This window comes from Amborella trichopoda, chromosome 9, assembly GCF_054954075.1.
Source record: "Amborella trichopoda isolate Santa Cruz 75 chromosome 9, AtrichopodaSantaCruz75HAP2 v2.0, whole genome shotgun sequence".
NCBI classification, from domain to species: domain Eukaryota; kingdom Viridiplantae; phylum Streptophyta; class Magnoliopsida; order Amborellales; family Amborellaceae; genus Amborella; species Amborella trichopoda.
Window position 1 is genome coordinate 13,446,193 of NC_142344.1, and position 14,370 is coordinate 13,460,562.

The following is a 14,370-nucleotide window of genomic DNA, read 5'->3' on the forward strand; positions in this document are numbered from 1 at the left end:
AACAGCAGAGAAGCCAACCTGCCCTTCTATTTGTGATAATCTATATAGAAAAGTTCAACTAGCGCTTTCTTAGGACAACTGATTACTCAGAATAAATAACATAAGAAGATTTAGTGATTAACTATTATTAAACAACTTAAATAAAATAACTCGATAACTACAGCTTCTCGTAACTAATCTTGCCCTCTCACTCAAAAAAGGAACTAAAAATAAAATAAACTGAAGCAGAGATAGAAACACACAGGGGGAATAAAAGAAGTTAGACAGGGATATTGCAACAAAAGGAACAAAGCGAATCAAAGGACACAGGTTTTCCCACTTCGTAGGTGGCAAACGTTTGCAAACATTATTATATGGTTTCAAAGGAGGAAACACCATGGAGGTATAAATATGTCAAAGCAGAAATTTGGATTACATGCAAGTTTCAGATGTTGATTATATAAAGAATGAACTTCACAACCAAGAGCAGAAATAATTTTAAGGAAAACAGATTTTTGCCTACTCGGTATTTCAAGACTGTAATTTTAAGTCCTCACAAATCCTTCCTTAAGATGCTTTTTTGGAATATTTGTAGAAATTTATTTAATGAGTCATGAACGTCATGTAAGAAACTTCACGACATCCAAGTTCTCAGATATCAACAACTGGGGTTACAGAACCTTCACTGCACACATCGTGTACAAAGTTACAAATCCCTTATTTATCCATGACTAAAGAATATTTTTCACATATTTATCTATACTGTATTACAGGTCATGGTTATGTTTCTTTAGTGTTCTAACACATATATCTGCTGTACTTAGAATGTCTCATCCTAATAGATAAGTTTGAAATCTCTCTTCTGAAGAATCATGCTATAAATTTTAATGAACTCAAGGAATCCAGAGTTCAATTTTCCTGAAGTCTTTGAAGTTTACAATTGTCGACAACTTCAAAAGTTAGGACCAATAGAAATCAACATTTTGAAAGTCTGAGAGTCCTGTTAGGAGTCAATTTTCTTGAAGTCTAGGTGTCATAACCCAAATCTCTCTCTATTCAGACCATGCATTACACATGTCAAAAACAATATAATTCTCATGCACTATACAACCATTAAGCGTTCATTCAATTTCTCCTTGATAATTTGCCATTGAACATTAATTTTCTACTCTAGCAACATTTTCATCAGATATGTGGCAGCTATGAACAATGAACTACATTAAACCTTGATAAAAAGATCATGCAGTTATTTTTCGACTTCAATTGTTGGTTCCGTCATACAGGGAACTACCGAGCTCACCACCATGCCTCCGTATAATTTGAGCTGCTTGCAACAACACATCTTGCTCTGCAGAGAATAACTCAACTTTGCTCTGTAGTCAAAGCCAACAAAACAATGACTATCACCTACAAATAACCCTGAAGTTCAAACCAAGATGGCTTCTTACAAATTTCAAGAATTTGTGTACATCCATTCTTTTCTTTTTGTCCAAGTGTAAATCATATTTTTTGACGTCCGATGTTTATAACATTTTCTCTTCCTTATTTTTTACACAAATGACTGGTATATTTTACACAACAACAAAAAGTCTTACCTACTCCAGGTGGAGGCAACACAAACATGGAAGAGTATAACTTAAATATCAAGAGTTTTTGAACAATAGCTATTCATAAAATAAAAAGTACCTAAAATAAAAAGTACATAAAAATAATCTAAGATGAAACACCTTCAAATAGAACCATACAAGGTTTAAAAAAGTGAATTGGTGAGTCAAACTGATCACCCACCAGTCCGAGTCGAACACGACAAATTGCCGTGTTGGCCAGTCCTTTCCTAAAAAACAAAGAGAGAGAGAGAGAGAAAGGAAATAGAGCAAAAAATAGCCGAAGTTAAAATATATATATATATAATTGAAGATTGACAAGCACCAATTTGATTTCATATAGTAGGAAGTATAAATCAAATCAAAGTCACAAAAATTAATGTCAAAATCAACTTGGGAAGAAAATGACAGGATGAAATGGCCGGAAAAAAAAAAAACCAAAAAATCAATCATTGAAAACTTTGGTTTTGATTAAATGACTTTGTTATGCCTTTTGTAGATCAACATCTTAGGAATATTTTGGGACAAAATTGAATGAATTTGGTGAAAGAACGAGAGAGATATTGACGATTTTCAATTTCGGCTTCAAGAAAACCCTTAAGTTTGGTCTCTCGATTTCTCCTATTTTGCTTTGTGATCCAAAAAATTGTTACAGGGTTTTGGTAGAGGGCTCCAATACCAACATTTGTATCAAATTGCAGGGAATGCGGATTGGGTTTTAGGGCTCAAAAATGACGACATTTTTATGAAAAAATCTTGCCCTAATGCAATTTTTTATCAATAGAAAGAGTTTTTGGGGTAAAAGTGGTAGATTTGTGTCCAATTCGATCGAAATGGAGGTTACAGAGGGATTATTGGTTCAAAAGAGCATTTCAAGACAAAAAGGGGTATCAGGCGACTTGCCCAGGTCAACGAGAATAGACAGGTACCCTACAGGTCCCAAGCCGACCCAAGCAATGCCAAGTCAACTCAGCTACTTTTTAAATAATGGAACCAAAACATAAGGAAATTTATGTGTGCTCGAAGGGTGAGAAACATGTAAACTAATGCATAAGAAAAAAAAAACCAGTAATTTTGTAGTAAACTCCTTTCAGAAATGATTTAGGAAATGATATAAATAGTAACAGTTCATTTTCCTCAAAATCCAATAGTTTTTTTTAAGCTATATTAAATTCATGCCTTCAAAAATTCAGTTTTTAGAAGTCGAAACTTTTCGAAAATACCAGTTTTAAAGGTAGATGTTCATGCAAAAAGATCACATTTGTCTAGCAAAGTATGAAAAACATGACTGAAATATATTGATTTGATACCAAATAATAAGTTGGTCTTAGCATAAGCAAGGGGAATAAAGACAACATCATGGCCTATTGGCATTATTTCATTCTATTAATACATTACTTTCATATAACTGAATAAAAGATAACCAATTACACCACAGTCTAGCATACACTATAAGATTCAGGTTAGAACTAAATTGATTAAGGTGATGATGAGTGCAATAATTCATCTTTGAATCCTAAAGCTGAACTGCCAAAATAAATAAATAGAAGACACTATAGGCATCAAATATCAAGTTTCATACCATATGTCTGAAGGTGCACCCAATGGTCAGTTCTGCATATGAATGTCCAATACGAGAAAGGAAACAATAAGGGGGCCCATTTTCTAAAGAAGCTTTAGCATTGTTTTCAAGCATGCACTTTATATCCTGTGAAATTTGGGGAATCCTCTCAATATCATGAATACGGATGGGGATTTTAGTTACGATGGCACGTGAATGGGCACGAGATTTGTTCATAATCACCTGCAAATAGCATTCAAGAAGCACCGATCTGAATATTTAATGCAACAAACAATGCTCACACTTGACTTCTCATTAGGTAACATGAATGAGGAAACAAACATCAGGTCTATTGAAAAAGTAAATTTCAAAGCCCTAGAAACAATAGATTGTCAAAAAACCTACAATTGTTACATATTAGGAGAGACCTTATGCAGTTGAGAATAATAGAAAGATTTCTACACATGGATACGATGTTGAGAAACGGATTTATCTCGACACACAGCCTTGAGCCAAAATCACCAAGTATTTTTTGTCATAATTGGTTAGGGGTATTATTTATCATTTTGTATACTGTTGTAACTTATGCTTGTTTTTGTAGTTCATGTTCATTGTAAAGGATAAATATGTAAATTCCGGATTTATTTGTACCTTTGTCTGACCCTCAATTAATTAAGGCTATAGAGTAATATAAATATATATCTTTGAGTGCAGCTACTCACTCTTAAAGGAATTAGGAGTCACGTTACTCTTCTTTTGGCTTTCTCCCAATCCATTTCTACTTGTAACACAACCTGCTTTTCTCTCTCATGTATTCAAGGTGACATTTTAACATGGTACCAAAGCAAGGTTCAATCATTATGTGACCCATTGATCAAAGGTATCAAGATCTCTCTTTTATCTCTTTTCTTTGTCATTCGTTATTTAGATTGATCACGCTATTGTCAATATTGATGTGAAACCATAGATCTAACCCCTTAACTTGGATATCTAGACCTCTCTTAACCCTAAATCTCTTCTTCTCTCTAAATCTCTTATTTAACCCAATTTCTTGATTTTAATGTGGCTAGTAAACCCTAGTTACTATTGACATGAACAGTAAATCCTATTTACTACATTAACAGTAAATCCTAGTTAATGTTCACATGAACAGTAAAATCCAAGTCAATTGACTTGTCAAGGATCAAGAATTAATTGGGTGGATTAATTCTACATTGTCAAAAGATATATTGGAATAAATGGTTGATATAGACCCTGCTGAAAATTTGACTTGTCAAGGATCAAGCTAGTCTAATGAGCATGAGACAGAACTTTTGAGTTGCAAAACGGAAAATAAATCTATGTATAACTGGCCAAAATTAAAGGAATATACAATCAGCTTTCTATGATTCAACATCTTGTTTGTGATACTGACAAAGTGTACATTGCCGTCAAGGGTCTTGGAGATCAATATGAGACTTTTGTGGTGTTACCTCGAGACCACCACTTTTGCAGAATTACATCCTCTACTTCTTCAACATGAAGGTATGTTCCGTACTAAAAGGACAGCAAAGTAATTGAGTGCAAATTCTTATGATGTTTTGTTTACTAAGAACAATTATTCATCTCCTAGGAATGGCTTTCATGGAGGTAGAGGCAGAGGAAAATATGACAAGAGGACATGGTGGTCGTGGTAGAGGTGGATTTTACGGAAATAGTGTTGGGCGCAACATCATACCTCCATTAGTGATAATAGCAATGGGAGTTCCAGTCGTGGGAATAGTGGTATAATGTCAGATTTGTGGAAAACATAACCACTCAGACTCTAATTGTTATAATAGATATGATGGAAACCAGGACCACAATATGCAAGCAACCAGCATGATGCTCTAAATACACCTATTGATAAAGTCGTGAGTACTGAAAGTGGAGATGATAATGTTGCAGGTCAACTGGCTGCATTGAATATATCTATGTAGAATCTTGCCATTACATCTCTATTTAAAGCTACATGGATCGTTGATAGTGGAGCAACCAACCATTTGACAGGAAACTCAGGTATGTTCTTTTCTCTTGTCTCTTATTTAAATAGTGGGTCTGTTAGAACTGGAGTTGGGTCCTCTCACCACATTACACATGTTGAGAAACTCGTCACTTAGTGTTTCAAAGGTCCTATACATCTCAAAAAAGTTTTCCTTGTCCTTAATTTTACATGTAATCTTATTCTTGTGTCATAGTTGGCTAGCGAAAATCATGTCCTCTCTGTATTTACTCCGGATTGTATTTAATTGGAGGGCCAACTATCGAGGATTACGACTTGGAGAGTTGCACACAGTTGATGATCAGTCAAAGAAGTTCCAAACTTTAGTAGTGTCTTGTCACGTTAATAAGGATGCCACTGTGTGGCATCATAGATTGGGTCATTGGAGTAAATGACTTGTTTAAATAAGGACTTGTTTCCTCCAATATTGATTGTCCTACTGAGTTTATTTCTCAGGGTTGTCAGCTGGAAAACATGTCAAGTTACCATTTGTTTCTAGTAATAAAAGAGCTTCTTCTCCATTTGAGTTAGTGCATTTTGATGTATGGGGCACCAAAGGTATCTCCTTCCAATTCCCTTTGTTATGTGATATTTGTTGATGATTTCTCTAGGTTTACAGATTTTCTTTCTTTATAAAAAATCTCATGTGTTTGAGACATTAAGCCGTTGCAAGTTGTTTGTTGAAAAGCACTTCCGTACATAAATTGGGTACTTTCATAGTGATGGCGGGGGAGAATACTCATCTCAAATGTTCAAAATTACTTAAGGGACAATGGTTTTGGCAACAGATTTCTTGTCCTTATACTCCACAGCAAAATGGAGTGGCGGAAAAGAAACATTGACATATAAATAAAGTTGGATTATCTCTTATGCTTTTTAGTGTAGTTCCAAACTTTTTATGGACTGATGCTTTCCAAACAGCTACTTCTTTTTTGAAACTGTTAACATTGTATAGATGGAATAGAGGTTAAGGACCACCATTCCAAACAGCTACCTTCTTCATAAATAGACTTCCAACCTACGTATTGGATGGTAAAATCTTCATAACATACACTATTTGGAAAAACTCCTGATTATTCTATCTTGAGGAGGTTTGGATGTTGGTGTTATGTCCATATTGAAAGTAGCCTTAGAAATAAACTTGATCCTAAGGCAGAAACAGGCATTTTTTGCAGGTTACTCAGATGATCATAAAGGCTATAGATGTTACTGTCCCTAAACAAATACAATTTTTATATCTAGACATGTAACATTTAATGAGTTGAAATGTTTTCTCCTCCAAAGAATGATATTTGCTATGAAAATACGTGTCTGAAGGAAAGAGACAAACACAAGAATAACAATGTACCTCTCTCCATAAGTTGACATCAGATAGAAAAAAGACAATGTTGATAGAAAAAAGACAATGTTGAGGAAGGTAGAAATGATGAAGACATTGTTCCATGTAATCCAAGAGAAACTTTCTGTAAACAAGCCAAAGTAGGACGCAATGTTCAAAAAGGCAGAGGCAGCCAAGGGCCTGGACCGCCTAGGCGGAAGGGCAGCCGCCTATGTAGGCGCCCAGATACCTGGGCGGCCTTAAGGGAAGGGGTTGGGTTAGGGGCCATATGTTGTTTTGTGTGTGTGTATGTTTTTAGCGCGTGTGTGAGTGAGGTCTCGCATGAAATTCTTAAAAATCCTCTTTTTTTCTTTTATTTCTTTTGGATCTATATTTGTAAGAGAGAGGTCTCGAACACATGGAGGATAAATCAAGAGAGGGAGAGAGAGTCAGTGAGAGAGAAGGACCTCGCATTGAACACTTGAAAGTCATCTTCTTCTTACATGTAAAGAGGGAGCATACGGGTCCATGTCTATTTTTGTGTGTATGTGTATGTGTGTGTGTGTGTGAGAGAGAGAGGCTGCACATCAAACACTTGGAGTCCTTCTTCTTCTTCTCATATATAAAGAGAGCACATGGACCCGAGCAAGAGAGAGATAGAGAGAGAGAGAAGGGCAAGCCCAGACCTTATTTTTGTTTGGGTAGATTTGAATTTCTTTTTTTTCTTTCTTTTTTTTTTAAGGGATGGCACTAGGTGGGCACCCGCCTAGGTGCCGCGTTAGGCATGCCCAAGGTGAAGTCAGTGTGTACAAAAGAAGTGCTAAGATAAGGCAGCAAGTGAGCACATCAGAAAGAGCAGCAAATGAACACAAAAATCTGCTCATAGAGCATCTAAATCAGCTAAGCACTCCAATTGACGCAAATGTTGAGGCCACTTCATTGAGGAGGTTGACTCGCATTAAACATCCGATTAAAAGATGGGTGGTTATGGAGGTCTAACTCATGAATATCAAGTATTATGAGTGAGATACCTAAAATCAGCGAGCCATCAACATACTTCAAGGGAACAAAGGATAAGTGGTGGAATGAAGCTATGCAAGATGAAATCAGCTCCATTGATGTCCACAATACATGGGAAATTGTTAAAAGACCGGAAGATAAAAATATGGTAGGTTGCAAATGTAATATATAAGGTAAAATATAAATCATATGGAAGTACAGAGAGATTCAAGGCAAGGTTGGTAGCTAGGATTTAATCAACAAGACAGACTAGATTATCAAGAAGCCTTTAGTCCAATTGTGAAGACTGTGACATTACGCCTTTTTTAATCATTAGACTTGGCCGCTCTACTAGCTGGAAGTAAAGAACATGTTTCTACATGGGGAGTTAAAAAATGAGATTTACTGAAAGAAGTGGCTATGTGGAATTCAAGGCAATAAAATAAAATAAAATCTCTTTTCTTTTATTAACCAATCTGAACTCCACTTACAAATGTCACAAAAACACTGCTGTAAATAAGAAACAAAACCCTAAATACAATCTAGGACATTGCCTTTTACTGCCAAAGTAATAAACACAATTCAGGAATAAAAAAAACCAAACTTCTAAAACAATTTAGGCAAAAATAATGTTCCTGGAAATTCAGAATAAGTATGCAAATATGACTAAAAAATAAAGCTAGATAGCCGGGAAGACTTACTAGATTATGCCTAAGGTCGCCCTCATAAGACTTAGTACACTCCACACCCAATTTCCTATTCGATGACGCCATTCAATCCTATTAGTCTTGCTGAATTTTCTAAGCCAAGAAGCTTCCTTACACGATACCTCTTAAACTAGGGTTTTAGAGAGCATAACCAAACAACCAGGGCTTTGTTAGAACCCCTTCGGAATAAAATAGGGCATTGTGCCTCAAAGGCACCTCCCTTTCTAGGGCTAGACTTGCCTCTCTCTCTTCAAACCCTAAGTAGGGTTAGGCATGTCACTCCCTTTGTAATATTTATGTGTAGCGTGCCACATAGAGAGAGAGGGAGAACAAAGAGACTAAAGAGAAAAGAAGAGAGAGAGTGAGGCATGGAGGAGAGAGAAAGCCAAGAGCAAGAGAAGCTAGGGAACTGTGTAGAGAATGAGGAGGGTTCCCCTCCTTATATAGGCCTCGACCTCCCTAGGTATGCCTATCCAATTATGGCTCACCCTAACCAATAGGAATCTGGAAAACCTGTGAGGTGAAAGAAAATCAAATCTGAGTCATCCATCCTTTAATCAGCCATCATGATTTAGGGAAGAAATTAGGAACGTTATCTCTTTATTCTTTGTCCCATATCCACTTCTAGTCTAACAAGGATCAGACCAATCTAAAACCTTCTAGAACTTCCTTTTTTTATCTCTTAAATTTGTACGAAGTCAAAATAAAATATTTTTGTCAAATCTATCTCAAAAATTTAACTCCCACAAAAAAGGATATAATCTTTTATTTAAAAGATTAACTTAAAAAAAATTAATTAAAATATAACTTAAAGATAAGGGAAGAAAAAGGAAAGGGGGGGTTGAGCCACCTCTTATGGTGGCCCACCATGGGCTCCATGCCCCACCCATGTGGTGTGACACACATGTGAGGCTGAATCCAAGGGCCCCACCTGCCCCTCCACACTATAAAAATTACATAAACGTTCTTTTTTCAATATTTGATTGCTAGAAATTAATTTAAAAATGCTGAAAAATTCTAAAGTTCATATAAACATTTCTTACATTAAAAAAAGAATATCTAAAAATTGACTAGTACCTGAAAATAAGTGATTCTAAGGACACTCCACTGATCCAGTAACTGTGATCCATGACTATCTTCTCAAACCAACCCAACAACACCCATGACCCACAGTCTCATGAAGGGGCTCATGATTGGCTCATCAAAGCTGGCCAATAAACAGTGGAACCATGGTCCCTGGAATGTGGATTATAGTTCTCCCCTTAAGGGCAAGTCAACTACACATCACTATAGTGCAAGGAGAACACTCTCTATGCACATATAAATGTATCCCTTTTTAGGGTTGCTTCTCGAAAATGTGGTTGTCATATTTATATGCCGTACAAAAATTTATTGAGGATTTGGCAGTCGCTCTTACAGGCCTACATCCACATACAGGAGACCATGCTGCTCTCTTGGCCTACAATTCATTCATGGGCATCTCTCCAACCTTAACAAGGGATGACCCTCTATAAATCCTTTTCAATAGTGCCATATGCCCAGGGAAAAGGGTTTTAGACATAACCAGGGCCATAGACCACCTAACCCTTAGTCAGTCAACACACGCTCTTACTGAAGTGCATAATCCGCTATAAATGACATATACATACTCTCGCAAATGAGTATATAAGGTAAAATATATATCAAATGGAAGCATAGAGATATTCAAGATAAGGTTGGTAGCTGGGACTTAATCAATGAGACGGACTCAATTATGAAGAAAACTTTAGTCTAATTGTTAAGACGGTAACAATACGCATTATTTAATCATTAGACTTGTCCCATGCTTGGCACCAGCTAGATGTAAATAATGCATTTCTTCATTAGGAGTTAAAAGATGAGGTTTACGTGGAGCAACCACCATGATTTAGTGAAGCACATTCAAGAGAGTATGTATGTAAATTGAATTGCTCCATTTATGGATCGAAGCAAGCATCAAGAACATATTTCAAAGTTTTCTTATTACATAAAAGGAGCGAGCATTTAAGAGAGCAGCAGTCGACCACTCCCTTTTATCCACCAAAGTGATAGATATGTTATATTTGTGCTTTAGCATCTAGATGATATTATGATTGCAAGTAGTTCATATGTGCATTGCAAGTAGTTCATATGTGTTGATTGCAAATGTGAAGAGATTTCTTAACGATAAAATCCAAATGAAAGATTTGGGAGATTGAAGTATTTTCTTGGGATAGAGGTAAATCAAGATGCTAATAAAATTAAGTTGTCTCAGCAAAAGCATGCTTTATATTGTTATAAAAAAAAAGTAATACGGTGACTAGTAAGCCTCCAAGAACACCTATTGCCATGAATAAAAGACTGAGCAGGGATGAAGGGAATTATTAAGAGAACCAGAGAAGTGCGGACGTATCACACAGGCTTTAGAGTATATCTCACACTAACACAACCAGATATATCATTATGCAGTGAATCAAGTATGTCAATTTATGCATATGCTGACTTAATCTCATATGGAAGCCTTAAAGAGATAATCAAATATACTGAAGGAACAATGAGCCATGGCATGGACTGAATCAATAATGGGAATATACTAAAGGAACAATGAGCCATGGCATGGCCCATCATAAAGATGATATGAAGATTATGCGGACTGAATCAATAATGGGATATCCATATGTTGATTAGGCTGGTGACCTAGATTCAAGGTCAGTCTCCAAATTTTTCATTTATCTCTGGAAAAAAATCAAAAATTTGATATCATGGAGAAGAAACAGAATACCTTTGTCAGGTCAAGTGCTGAAACTGCATACTGGGCATTAAGAAGTATGACATCGGAGATGCTATGGATCCACATTCTAATGACCACTTTGGGCATGAAAATTCAAACATCCACAATGTTTTGCAATAACAGAAGTGCCTTAGCCAGACAGCATATCCAATATTTCATGATGAAGTAAACATATTCAGATTGGTTATAATTTTATGTCATAAGGATTGAAGCCAAAGAAACTGAAGTGAAGTTCGTGGGCACAGAAGATCAAACAGCAACCTTACTTTACAAAAGGGTTATCAAACGGATGGCATCAGTATTTGAAGGACAAGTTGTACATGCTAAACCATGATGTACAACTTGAGAGGGAGTGTTAGTCGTATTTGGTCAGGGTGTATTGGTAATTTTGTATATTGTTGTAACTTATTCTTGTATTGGTAGTTCATGTTCATTGTAAAGCACAAATACATAATTCATGGATTTATTTGTACCCTTATCTAACCCTCAATAAATCAGGGTTAGAAAAAAAAAAAAAAAAAAAAAAAAAAAAATTATATATATATATATACAGGAAAAGACTACAAAACACCTATGGGCGAAATGAATAGTATTTTCGCCCATAGACTCGGCACCATCCGATTCTTTCAGACGGGGTGGATTAAAGACCGTCACGGACTTAGCATGTCCGTGGTGGTCCGTTACGGACATAGCAAGTCCGTGACAGGATCTTCTTCATGCAAATTTGAAGAAAAAAATATGGGGGGACCGCCACGGCTCTCGTAGGTCCGTGGCGGTTCTTAGGCAAAACCGTCACGAACATAGCATGTCCATGATGGGGGCTAAACACTGTAGCACTTCGTCTATAGGTATTTTTAAGAATTTTTCATATATATATATATAGGGAAAAGATGGGATTGGCCCACTAGCTCATATGAACATATGAGCCCAACGGCCCAGATTGAATCTGGGCCGATCTGACGATCACGGATGTCCGATAGTGCTTTAATTTTATTTTATTTTCTACATATCCAAATCACTTGAAATTTTCGGTATGTGTTCTTCTCATCAAGGCGCACCTAATAAAAATATAAAAAAATTTATTCGTGAAAAATAAAATGACCAAAATAACCAAACCTTTTTGGAGGTATTTTGGTCAATTTATTTCATGTAAAATATTTTTTTGATATTTTTCAAAGATTCACCTATTTTTGATAAACACACGCCTAAAATTTCAAGTGATTTGGATTTGTAGAAAAAAAACTAAAATTCAAACACTACTGGACGTCTGTGATCGTCAGATCAGTCCAAAATCAATCTGGGATGTTGGGCTCATATGTTCATATGAGCTAGTGGGCTAATCTCTTTTCCCACATATATATATATATATATATATATATATATATATATATATATATATATATATATATATATATATATATATATATAATTGAATGCAGCCCCTCACTCATGAAGGAATTCAGGGCACATTTCTCTTGTACCACATCTTGTTCTTTTCTCTCAAGTATTCAAGGTGATATTTTAACAGTATTGCCCAATGCTTCTGCATCTTAAAGAAGAAAGGAATAAAGAAATTTCTTTACAATAGATCATTCTTTTCTACCACAATGTGAATTTCTCAACAAATGATTCCAGATGCATAAAATTGGAAACTAGAAATATTTATGTTTTTAAGGTTGCAAAAAGAGAGACTATAAATCCTTCAAAAAAAAAAAAAAGAGACAATATAAAAGAGACTTCCAATAATGATCAGGACATGGTCATTTGGAAGAAGAAAAATTACTAATCCAACTAATAGAGAACAATGGCCACACCTCTAGGTCTCACCATAAGAAGGTCACAACACATAGAAGACAAACCAACTGAATGAACAGCCAAGACACATTGAATTAAAAAGAAAGAGAGTAGAGCCCCACAAAATATGCTGACAATGATGGGGTAGGCTAGGTAAACATTGTCTTAAACATTAACATAATGAAGTTGGATACTCCAAAAGGAAATGATGATCCTTTTGGAGTATCCATGCTAATGTTTTCCCTAACTTGACAGTGCATATTTCCTTGACATGAATGTAGAAAAGTATCACAATAAACACACACACATGAATGCACACCCACTCACACATAGGGCTAGCAATGGGCCGGAAGGCCCGGCCCGGGCAACCCTAGCCCTTAAAAACTAGGCCTGGTGGGCCACGAAATGTGGATCGAGGTGCAAGGCTGAGCTAGGGCGATGATAGGCAACTTTCTCTCCCTCTTTTTTCTGAGTTTATTAGGCCCAGCCAGTTCAGATGGGCTTGGACCCCTTTAGGGCAGTCTGAGACACGCCAAGACGAGCCCAGCGCAAGCATGGCCCGTTGTCAGTCCTACTCAAACATACACGCACAAACAAGAATGCACGAAAAACTGCAAGCATGCACCTATAAAATACACATACAATGTGGGTAACAAATGAAATGACAACTATAAAGCCCTTCAGTTTTTGACAAAATACAAATATGATCAACAGATTCCACAAACCTTTTTACATTAACTCAAAACCATAGTCACGTGGAGTATTACAACCAAAGTCTTCACAGTAGAATTCTTTCGAATTCAAGAAATCCAAAGCATCTTGTTTTCTCATGCAACATGTACGAAAAATCTTGTGAAAATCACACAGTCAAGTAATATTTTAGTTTCAATAACACCAATCAACCAATCAATCACGATAGAAAGAACTTAGGCATTATCTTGTAAAAATATGCATTAAAAAACACCATATCATATTGATTTTCACCTCCTAATGTCCTTCAATCTATATGACCACCACATATCATCTTCCTCAACGACAACAGTTTTATTTAAATCTATAAGCCATAAATCACAATTAAATGCCTCTAGGGAATAGAAATTGTTCTCCAAGATTGTAGTCTTTGTTTCTGCAATGATGCTAAGGATAGGATTTAATACTAGAACATTGTTACAAAGCACATGTAAATATTAGATCATTACTCACTTTCAAAACCCACAAAACTTCCAGCTGAAACCAGTGCTTTAAAAATTGCCAATCTAGATCGACAATCACTAATTTATATCTGAATCATTACGTGATGATTCCCTTACAAAATCGTGAAACGGCCCAATTTTAGTTCTATTAAAGAACTGGGCCATTCATATTGGGAATTGCCGACTTGAATCAAGCGAACTGGGTGGCTCCCTTAAATTTTAGTTTTTCATGATTTGCTTTCTTTTTTCTATAATTTAATATTTTCTTGACCTTGAGGATTGACCGATTAGGATAAAAAATTGTCAATCCGAATCGGTTCAATGGAGGGCCGATCCAAAACTCGAGCTGTGTTAAACACTTGTAACTGCTCAAATTAATTGACACCAGTGAGCACCAATGCGCAACA

At 36.0% G+C, this 14,370-nt stretch overlaps 1 protein-coding gene and 1 long non-coding RNA gene across 6 annotated transcripts in view; one reads left to right on the plus strand and one right to left on the minus strand.

Moving 5' to 3' along the window:
- Nucleotides 1-993: 993 nt before the first annotated feature.
- Nucleotides 994-14,370, minus strand: part of LOC18424388 (mechanosensitive ion channel protein 1, mitochondrial) — a 39,075-nt gene continuing 25,698 nt past the window's right edge. For all 4 annotated transcript variants that reach the window (XR_016040116.1, XR_016040115.1, XM_006828975.4 and 1 more), the window contains 2 exons: nt 3,166-3,387; nt 994-1,352 (listed from right to left, as the gene is read on the minus strand). Coding sequence is in view for 2 of the 4 variants with exons in the window: in XM_006828975.4 (XP_006829038.2) it covers nt 1,239-1,352; nt 3,166-3,387 (336 nt within the window). In the remaining 2 variants the exon portion in view is untranslated. The remainder of the gene's footprint in view (nt 1,353-3,165; nt 3,388-14,370) is intronic.
- LOC148780401 (uncharacterized) lies at nt 3,834-6,238 on the plus strand. 2 transcript variants are annotated; one of them, XR_016040119.1, is made up of 4 exons: nt 3,834-4,024; nt 4,580-4,668; nt 4,757-5,181; nt 5,361-5,669. It is a non-coding gene; the product is annotated as an uncharacterized LOC148780401 (long non-coding RNA). The 2 variants fall into 2 exon arrangements; XR_016040118.1 differs by having other exon boundaries at nt 4,757-6,238.